At 43.6% G+C, this 10,430-nt stretch overlaps 2 protein-coding genes across 2 annotated transcripts; one reads left to right on the forward strand and one right to left on the reverse strand.

Moving 5' to 3' along the window:
• The first annotated feature begins 2,336 nt into the window (after nt 1–2,336).
• On the forward strand, nt 2,337–4,916 carry mrps2 (mitochondrial ribosomal protein S2). Its single transcript, XM_084035183.1, has 4 exons — nt 2,337–2,495; nt 2,719–2,820; nt 2,909–3,029; nt 4,182–4,916. Exons 1-4 carry the CDS (start codon nt 2,471–2,473, stop codon nt 4,726–4,728), a joined length of 795 nt encoding a protein of 264 aa, XP_083891309.1. The 5' UTR covers nt 2,337–2,470; the 3' UTR covers nt 4,729–4,916.
• Nucleotides 4,917–5,174: 258 nt separating this feature from the next.
• dipk1b (divergent protein kinase domain 1B) lies at nt 5,175–9,263 on the reverse strand. Its single transcript, XM_084035182.1, has 5 exons — nt 8,796–9,263; nt 7,944–8,078; nt 6,998–7,105; nt 6,523–6,699; nt 5,175–6,444 (listed from the first exon to the last, which is right to left on the reverse strand). The coding sequence occupies exons 1-5, from the start codon at nt 8,859–8,861 to the stop codon at nt 5,632–5,634; spliced, it is 1,299 nt and encodes a 432-aa protein (XP_083891308.1). The 5' UTR covers nt 8,862–9,263; the 3' UTR covers nt 5,175–5,631.
• Between the last annotated feature and the right edge of the window lie 1,167 nt (nt 9,264–10,430).

Here is a 10,430-nt window from a genome sequence, read left to right on the forward strand (position 1 = left end):
CGAAGGCAATGTATTGTGTTCTTGTTTTTTTTTTTCAATAAAGTTGTAAAGTTACAAATTTGAATTCGGCGTCATGGGCGTTGTAGTCTGTAGCTGTGTCCCAATTCAGGGTCTGCAGCCTTCGGAGGCTGCATTTGAAGGCCGCTTACGTCACAGAGCTGCGCGAAGGCTGTCCCAATTCGTCTAAATTCGAAGGCTCCTCCAAATGCGGCCGACAAATGTGTCCTCCTTTCCCCCGTATTCGGAGGATGCACCGCTACTATCCTTCGCGGCCTCCCATATCCCAAGATGCTTTGCGCGCCGCTGTTCAACCAACAATGGCGGCGAAAGACGGCAGCAGCTCCGGCACCGGCAGCAGTGCCAAATACACATTTAAATGTAAGTAACAGGTTTTTGCTTAACGTCGGACGTTCAAGGGGCCTTAAAACACATTTGAGTGTTAAAATGCGTGAAGTTAATAATGCTAATACGTGTAGCCACCGGAATGTAGGGCCAGCTACGTGAGGAGCTCAGTTAACGTTAGCCTTCAAAGGTAACGTAAGCCTAAAACCCTTCACTTTCAGATGTTACAAGCTCCGATGGTAACTTATGTTATTGTAACCGTGGAGCTGTTAAGTGAATTTGTTCTCGTTGTAAGTTGTGTAGGCTACAGTCCGCTCCTCTCGCAGCTGAATATATAACGTTAATGATGGGTTGTGAGCCCCGCTGTATTTCTAGGCTGTAAAACTGTAAACGTTTGGATTGAATACAGAGCTAACCGTGGGATCATTATTACTGTTAATATCGTTATTATATCGTACAATCATTTTGCATGTTGACATAACAGGAAATGTGCTTTACATGTCGTTTTGTTGTAGAGAGCAAGGAGCAGACTGAGGATTTGATCAAACTCCGGGTCCGGGATGAGAACGACCACCTGCTGAGGCCAAGAACACAGGGCCACCGACAGCAGCAAGAAAGAGGAAAACAGATGACTTGCTGGATTTGATCAGGGAGGACATGAAGTTACAGAGGGAGAGCGAGGAAAGGAGAAAGAGAGCAGAGAGGATGGAGAGACTTTTTAGTTTATTGGAGAGGTTGAGACGGCATTGAATTTTTTGGGGGGTGGTGGATGTTTTTTTTCTGTTCGATTAAGTTCTGTGTTGATTTGTAATTTAAATTGTTAATTAAAAATATTGTATTGTTCCATTTTCTTTTACAAATATTGTATATAGTTCAATTAAAATATTATAACCTGTAACATTATCTGTTCCATTTCTTATTTACAACTAAAGTCAACTTTTGAACTGCTTTTCAGTGACAAAATAATTTATTTTTTGTGTAATTAACAAATATTTACAAAGTTACAATAACTATTGACAAGTGGGTGTTCTTAACATGTAGAACTATTTACAAAAGATCAACAGAAATAACTATTAACAGAGAACATATATACAGTATCGACTGAGCAGGAGTCCCTGGTGGTGCTGCTGGACTGGATGGGATGCCACAATAAGGACCCTGGACTCTTCTGGCTCTGAGTGGGACATCATCTGGAAGGTGGGGGGTGTGGGATGCATGTCTCCACTGTCCACCACATCGTCCATCATCGGGGTTTGCAGGGCTGATGCAATCGACGGATGCCATGTCACTAAAATGTTTAAAAGAGAGGCAAGAATAAAATATTAAATTAAATCGGGGTTATTTACAGGGTTCGTACACATTTTACTATTCAATTCAATCACTTTATAAGCCAAGCATTTAAACTAAAATTCAAGCACTTTTCAGACCTTGAAAAACAGCATTAAAATTACAGCATTTTCAAAGATTTTACATTTTAAGCACCTGTACGAACCCTGTATTAAGTCTTATGGTTAAATGACATTATCCATGTCAATCTATACTTAATATGGCTTGTCACTTAGCGGTATCATTTATTAACGGGTATATTAATTACCACGTACTACGCTAACTATGTATGAACATTAATATGGGTTAAAATAACAGCTTTAACGTTACCTCCCCACGGCTCTCTCCCAGCCGGAGATAAACAAGCCGCCGGTGTCGCCGCAGCCGCCTCTCCTCTTGCTCAAAAAAATAAAAATTAAATTAAATTAAAAGAAAGAAAAAAAAAATATATATATATATATATTAAAAACTCTCCATCATGTTCGTCTGTCGTATTTTTGTTTTGACCGGTGTTTTTCCTGGGCTTGGCCGGCAGAAGTGATGACGTCGCGACGCAATCAGGAAATGCTCCGTAGGTTAGACCGTCCCATTTACCGACGGTTGACCCAGCCTTCGGAGGAGTCTCCGAAGGTGTCGCCTCCGTAGACCGCGAAGGCTGGGTCCTCCGAAGGCTGCAGACCCTGAATTGGGACACAGCTTATTTGAGAAAAACTGTTACGACAGAACTTTACGGCAGTTTACTGAACTACAAACGCGCAGGCGCAGTTGGGCTGACCTTCTGCGGGACTCCAAGCAAGCAAGCATGGCTACACGGGTGCTGGCGAAAGGTACATAAGTGTTTTTAATTGTCAGTAAATCGTTGTGATGTGTGTGCGTGTCACACGCTTTTATGTCCGTGAAGAACTCATTGTGATGCTAGCAGTCTGGCAATGTAGCTGACAGCTAACGAATGTAGCTAGCTGGGTGCGTAGCTAGCACGCTAGCAGTAACCTCCTCGCGTGTTACAAGTTAATATCCGAGGTCCTGACTGGTGTTTTCTTTTATATTCAGGTCTCTTGGGGCTGCGACCCTCGCGGTCTGTTGCTATGCGACACCAGTATGCTACCGCAGCGTCCGTAGCGTCACCACACCTGCACATTGATGACATTTCAGGTGAGCTAACGACTCTTGAGCTAGCACTTAAGCTAGCTGTTTTGTAAAACAGACTTTAAACAATGTTATTTCTCTCCCGCACACGCAGAAAAAGTACTAAACCAGCCGCTTGAGAAGCCGGACTTCTTCCGGGTCTCGGAGCTGTTCTCGCTGAAAGAGCTGTTCGACGCCCGGGTGCATCTTGGCCATAAAAAAGGCTGCAGACACAGGTCGGTTATACACGGAGAGAAGTCCTCAATGCATCGACTGTTTGACTAAATATTGTTGCTCAGATGCTTTTGTCAAGACGGATTTGCTTTCATTAGTGACATGGCGGTGAAAAATGATGACTCATGCATACTCTAAATGTAATTACTTACATATACATGTTAGTGCAGAGGAAAAACGCATAAGGTTGAAGCTATTTGAGTGTGAATGATGTGGCTGCTACACATGCTTATATTTTATTACTAAGGAATCTTCTTTATTTAAGATATTCTTGTTTTGCACTCAAATGTCAAAATACTGATGAAGATTGCTCAATTTTTTAATGGGTCATACCAGTGTTACTAAATGTCATTGTCCATTGACAACATCGGCCACCTACTTTACATAAAACTACCTTGTTTACCAAAAAAAACATTTTTTTAGATGGGATAGATAGGGAAAAAATGTGCTTGTTATGAGGAAATCAGACTTGATTGAACTTGATAATACTGGCTAACTCCACTCGTCAAGTTCCCTTTTCTTATTTAGATGTTTAACTATTCTAGTGAACCAGTCGTTGGCAATTATTTGTTCTCAGATTCCTGCCAACAATGCTCAACAGAGCACAACATGCTTAAATAACTTGTTTTGACTGTCCAAAACCAAATATATTCAGTTTGATATCACAAAAGATTATGGAAAGCAGCAGATTCTCACAACCAAGAAGGTAGAACCAATAAATGTGTTGCATTTTTGCTTTAAAAAAAAAAAAAAAGCAAAATTAACCAGCAACTGGTTAATTTTCTGTTGTGTAACTAATCAATTAGTCACCTAATTGTTTAATCTCCTAGTGAAGGTTTTTGATTGTTGTTGTCCTGTCTTCCAAAACATTGATTTGTAATGTAATGCAGTGGAATAAAGCTAGAAAGACTAAATGTCACTGTACAGTCAGTGTACTCTATATATGTGCGATTATGCCAGACAAAGACACTAGAAACTTTGTTAATATCGGGCCACATTAAAATCAATACTAGCTCTACTCATTAACATTAACCCCGACAAAGAAATGGAGCAGAACAGAAAATGGGGTGTTGACTGCTGACAAATCAATATGTCAATATTTTACACAGCAGGCTGACTTTTTATACGAATCAAATCCTTTTTTTCTTCCTCAGGCTAATGGAGCCATACCTCTATGGCTGCCGTTTGGACCAGGATATAATTGATCTGGATCAGACCGTGGAGCACCTTCAGCAAGCCCTGAACTTCACCGCCCATGTAGCGTATCGCGGCGGCGTCATACTGTTTGTCAGCCGCCGCCGTCAGTTCGGCCAGCTGGTGGAGAGCACCGCCAAGGGTTGCGGGGAGTACGCCCACACGCGGTACTGGCAGGGTGGCCTCCTCACCAACGCCCCCATCCAGTACGGCCCAGGAGTCCGCCTGCCGGACCTCATCATCTTCCTCTCCACCCTCAACAACGTGTTTCAGCCGCACGTGGGAATCAGGGACGCGGCGAAGATGAACATCCCCACGGTCGGCGTGGTGGACTCGAACTGCAACCCCAGCCTGGTCACGTACCCGGTGCCGGGGAACGATGACACCGCTGCGTCCGTGGAGACGTACTGCCGCTTGTTCAAGATGACCATCAACCGCGCCAAGGACAAAAGGAGGCAGATGGAGCTGCTGCACGGCCTATCGGCACCTTCCACGTCAAGCTCGTGACATAATATATCCTGTAATAAGAGACATTAAAAAAAATGCAATATGAAAAGCCTAAAAACAGTCCGCTGTTCCCTTTCATCGTGCATGCTGGCGTTCGGGGCTGAGGCCACATGTTCTATTGACATGGTCATGTGTGGCTGTATGTATATATGTATACACCTTTAAATATGTCAATATTTATAGTGCCCTTCTAATTTCAAAATAATTACCCTGAAAAAGTAGGTCCTCTGTGTCGGAAAGCAGTCTTATAAAACGCTTCGTGCTCTAAAAGGTCAGTCAAGCTCAAATTACCAGTTTCTTGGAGAACATTTTCTTCTGGCAGAGACACCAATTTAGATGAATGGGATTTATAATCACAATGTCTTAAAAAAAATCAGCTTACATTTAATGATCCGAAAGTTCATTAAAGTTTTAATGTCTTGACAATTTACAACTGTGCAGGTAAATTTAAATACATAATCCGTAGCAGACAGAACAATACCAGGAGGTACATTTCAGTGCAACTGTAAATATGTGTATCTTATATCTGTTTCACATGGGGAGTCATTTATACACAGAACAACAAAGTGACATTTACTGTCAATTTAGGGTTAGACAAAAGCGTTTTCTATGAAACTATTTTTAAGTTTACTCACAGATTCTTTTACAAATAACGGTACAGGCAGCGCCCTGAGAATATTATGTCTCAACAGATAAATAATGCATTAGAAAACAAAAGGGGGGAAAAAAGGTATTTTCTTCATCTGCCGTTTTCACATTGTATCACTATTTCACAGTTTTTCTGTAATTCACAGTCAACGTAGAGTGAAAAAATACATTAATAACCACCTTCTAAAACGTTTGGCAAAGTCTCAAGTCCACGTAATATAGTTCCCTCTTAATGTGAATGTAAAGGTCGGATAATCAAGAGTACTGTGTGTTAGAAATCTTCTTCCACAGTAGCGTCTTCAGGTTGTTGAGGACCAGTGAGTGGTGCACCTCCATCTGGCTCGCCAGGCCGCTGAGAGTCACGCAGGTGCGTAGCTGCTTCTCCAGATCCCCACGGAGGTCAGACGGGGCCCCGAAGAGCAGGAAATCCTGCAGGAGCACGCACACTTTGGCCAGATTGGGCTGCACCACCTCGGTGTTGCACTGCTTCACCAGGCGATCGCAGGTGGCCGTGCAGTCCCGACCGTAGGTGCAGTCCGCGTTGGTCTCGCATCGCCGACCCCTCAAATACCCCCTCACGACCGCCTCTGACGCCACGCTGCGCAGGTCGGCCATCTTGCAGTCGTACTTGGCGTTGTAGCCCACGTGGCGAGGACTGGCGTCGCACATGAGGAAGCTGCCGTAGGAGCCGTGGAAGACTTCCTCCACGAACTCCAGCAGGCCGATGGTGATGCGGGCCCTGCGGGGCCAGGCTGGTGCGAGCCAGTGGTTCAGGCTGGAGCTCAAGGCCTCGGGGACCAGAGCCTGCAGGTAGTGAGGCACCTCCAGCCTGTAGAGGGAGCTGTGGGCCACGTGTTCCGTCACGTACAGGTCACCACAGAAACCCAGCAGCTTTGGGGTGTGCTCCTTCTCCTGAAGGGCCACCATCAGGAGGAACTCGTTGATCTGGAGGAGGGCCCAGATGGACTTGGCCTCTGCCAGAGACACTTTGCCATCCTGGTTGACATCAGCCAGGGTAATGACCCGGTCCACCAAGGTGTTCAGCGATGGCTGCTCGCCAAGGTTGGCCTGCAAGAAGGAGATGTACGTTATTATTATAATATATCATGATGATAATATATGGTGTAGTTGTGTGAAACAACAGACCTTGAGGAAACTGTGCAGCATCTCTTTAAATTCATCCATCGAGGTTCCACGAGTGGGTTTGTCGAATAAGTTCATCTCCTGTCGCAGGGAGGAGTCTGGAGCCCCGTCGATCTTTACCGGATCCTCGATGCCACACTTGATCAAAATGGGTCTCTCCTTCCAGAGTCCACCGTACACCTGCAAGTGGAATAAATAATCAGAGATGAGAGAATAGTGCAGGTATATATCCTTATAATTAAAACTTGTAGACCAGTGTCCGTATATTCAGTATTTTTTCACTCTAAAAAAAGTGGTTTGAATGTATTTTACTTATTGTGTGTGTGTGTGTGTGTGTGTGTGTGTGTGTGTGTGTGTGTGTGTGTGTGTGTGTGTGTGTGTGTGTGTGTGTGTGTGTGTGTGTGTGTGTGTGTGTGTGTGTGTGTGTGTGTGTGTGTGTGTGTGTGTGTGTGTGTGTGTGTGTGTGTGTTCATTTGACCTGGTGTATGGAGGAGGTGGACTTGCAGCGCTGCAGGGTCAGTGTCCTCTGATCACACAACGCCTTGCAGGAGGAGCCTGATATGATGCCCCTTCTGTAGTGATCGCACTGGGAAATCAAACAGGAAATGCACTTCATTAACACACAGGAAATAGTTTGCACCCAAACAGCCGTTCACTGGCAGATTTCTACGTCTAAGACGGAGGCACACACACTGACTAGCAGATGTTATTATTCGTTATGACGGGGTTACATCATTTGATTGTGCCTGGAATTAATCGGAGCAGTTATCCCCCTAATCGCCGTCGTGTCATTAAATGGCAGCGCCTGTTCTGTTCTGTTCAGCACAGAAAGCAGGAGGAAACAGCTGGACACAGCAGGAGAGGAGCTGAGCAAGCGGCTGTTCTTTTACCCGGGGTCAAAGGCCACGTATGAGGGAGGAGGCCCAACCAAGCAGCTCCCCCTAACTGTCCCTCCTCTTCCTCAAAACACAGTCCTCCTCTACACTTTCTGCCATATTTCTCCTTTTTTGTTTTGAATTCTTGCTGATTATTTTAGGAATCTTATAATTGTCGTATTCCATGTATAACCTGTATTCTGTTGTGCCTTAGGACTCACTGAAACAGCTGGAGCAACAACTGTAGGCTAGTTTCAATGTGAAAAATATTACAAAAAGTGTCAGAATCACACATAATCATAGTTTATCCACATCTATTCTGTATGGATTTGTATGTGTGCCATCCCAACAGCATAAGTGATGTGTAAAGTATTTTTTTATATGGATTTTACACCAAACAGGCAAAAAGGTCCCACATGAAGTGAAATCTGACTGTAAATATCAATTTACATCCAGCCACTTGACTCGTATCAGGTGAGGAAGCATGACGCTGCAGAATGTGAAGACTGTAGCTTCCTGATGGCCACAGCGTTGGGAGGGGATACTTACGATGACCATGTGGCAGACGTGCCCGCGGCACAGTTCGGAGTAGGAGGCGTACTGCATGTAGAGCACCCAGCTGGCGACGAGGATGCCCAGCCACGCCAGGAGAAGGTACTTCACCTTGATGGCCGGGAGACGACTCTTGGGAAGGGCGAGAGGAAGAACACGGTGAGCCGAGAAGACACAGCAAAGTGTCCGAAAAAATACATAAAAACCAAGATATCTCATATGCAGGGGGGTGAAATAATTATTCAGATCTGTTTACTCTTGTAAAAGTATGAAAAATACTCTGCCGTCAAAATCCCACTTGCATAAAAGTACAGTTACAAAAGTAAAAGTACTTCTGCTGCAAAACAATAGCACGTGTTACTAATTTATCATATTCTAGACTATTATATATTACACTATTGTTTATTAAATATTAGATAGATTAATTATGAGTATTTCACTGTTGCAGCCACTTATAACCGGTATCACCATGGAGGAAAGGTAATATAAGGGTCATAAAATACATCTGAGGGCTCATGAGGTTATAAATGAGAAGGAAAGAAGAAGAAGTAGGTCTACTGTACATTTTTGTCATTGTTTTGACTTTTTGAGACACATTGAGAAATGTTCTCAATCAGACATCTGCCAAAGCAAAAAAATGTGGGAACCACTCATTTACATTTACTGAAATAAAGCAGATCTGGATGATCTGAATGACTTTCCATGACTGAGGCCTGAATAACAATAATCACAATCAGCCTCGTCAAACATGCGTATACTAGTAATAGACTCCAGTTTCTGTTGCTCTCCAAGCCTGCATGAATAGGTTATGTTGCAGCAACAAAGGCGTGCATGTGCGCACATACATACCTGCAGACCTTTGGACAGAGGACAGAAGAGCACCAAATGGACCAGTCTCCGCAAAGCCCTCGGCATGATGAGCGACTCTGTTGGGCGGGGGGAGGCAGGCAGCGCGGCAGGGATCCCGATCCGATCACATCGTTACGCCAAAAAAAACCTCCGACGCAAACAACCAAACCTCGCGTCTCACCATTAAAGCCATAATGTGTCCTTCTGCACAATAAATTAAATAAATGAAAGAAGGTAAAACCCCTGACCTGATGGTTTCGTAATCCTATTTTTCAACATAAATCAGGAAAAAACGATGAAGAGCGCGTCCTTGAAATGGAGCATTTTTATATTTCAGCTCCATCCCGGATTCAAAGACCTCCTCCTCGTTAGTCCAGTCGGTTCGTAATATCTACAGAAGCGCATTCTTCTATAATCTCGTCAGGTTAAACCAGATATAAAAAATGTGACACATAATATAGCCGGCGGGGTCTCCACGACGAGGGGCGCGCAGCCGTTGTTTCCCTCACCGCCGCGCTCCCTTTAAAGGGAAGGATGCGGGGATGTCAGCTGTGAGGTATGTGTGTGTTTTTTTTTATCCCGCCGACGTAAATCTCCCCTGCGCTTCTCTGTCCGCCTCCCTGTCAGGAGGAAACACCGGTCTGAGCCATTCAATTACAATTTACACACGACCAGTTGGCAACAGCAAATTACGGCCTATATGGAACAAAATCTATCAAATCCAATTTCAATCACATTTCAAAAATGTCATATTTCAAAGTAGGATTTTTTTTTAAACACACAAATGTAGACCATAACCCTAAACCCCGACCCTAACCCCAACCCCAAACCTGCCCCTAACAACAACCCCAACCCTAGACGCACACATCTGCATTATGTAGCTGTGATCTTTGACCCCTCTTTGCCAGCTGTTCTGCAGGTGTATGGATTACATTAGATTTATAGTGTTTGTTTGAATGCATATGTTTATATTCAGATGTATTGCATTTTTGCTGAATTCTTTTTTATGAACATAAACGTGTGCTGTATGTCTTCACCAATGCAGTTTCCTTATATTTGGAAACATCATTATAATGCAAATGATGATTTGTTTACTTTGACTTTTTCTTGCATAGATCAAAAAAAGATATTAACCATTCAAAAAATGTTTTCATAACAATGGCACTTGGTCGAGGATATTGATTTCTTTCACACAGCCACTGAAACATGGCATCTTATTATTGCATTCAGGGGCTGTCGGAAATTAATAACACTTCGAAGCAGAAAGCGATCAAAAAAGGGTAAATGGGCACAATTTCAGCTCTAACAATCATATTAGAAATACATATATTACATGCACATTATTTGAATCGTGGCATTGTTATGGTTATTTAAGTTTCCGACGTGGCTGCTTTCTGCAATAAATAAAGCTTTAAAACACACTGGCGTAAAAACAATAAATAATAATAAAACGCGTATTTAAATACACATGTTGCATGCATTAAAGCCCCACTAGACCACCGTTTCTGTGTGTGTGGTTAATGTGCGGTTTAAGTCGCCAGAGCCGGTAAGCCTTCAGGAAAGCTGGAGGTTACGAGGAGCTCAAAAGGCAGCATCATCATCAGCTGGGTTCAAACAACCAGATGGAGGCTGGAC

Source organism: Eutrigla gurnardus, assembly GCF_963514095.1.
Source record: "Eutrigla gurnardus genome assembly, chromosome: 19".
Taxonomy (NCBI): domain Eukaryota; kingdom Metazoa; phylum Chordata; class Actinopteri; order Perciformes; family Triglidae; genus Eutrigla; species Eutrigla gurnardus.

Coding starts and splice junctions, on each gene's coding strand:
- dipk1b (XM_084035182.1), bottom strand. CDS start 8,861: ATGCCGAGGGCTTTGCGGAGACTGGTCCATTTGGTGCTCTTCTGTCCT. Junction 7,106..7,943: donor ACGTCTGCCACATGGTCATC/GTAAGTATCCCC, acceptor TTGATTTCCCAG/TGCGATCACTACAGAAGGGG. Junction 6,445..6,522: donor TGCTGCACAGTTTCCTCAAG/GTCTGTTGTTTC, acceptor TCCTTCTTGCAG/GCCAACCTTGGCGAGCAGCC.
- mrps2 (XM_084035183.1), top strand. CDS start 2,471: ATGGCTACACGGGTGCTGGCGAAAG. Junction 2,496..2,718: donor TACACGGGTGCTGGCGAAAG/GTACATAAGTGT, acceptor TTTTATATTCAG/GTCTCTTGGGGCTGCGACCC. Junction 3,030..4,181: donor AAAAAAGGCTGCAGACACAG/GTCGGTTATACA, acceptor TTTCTTCCTCAG/GCTAATGGAGCCATACCTCT.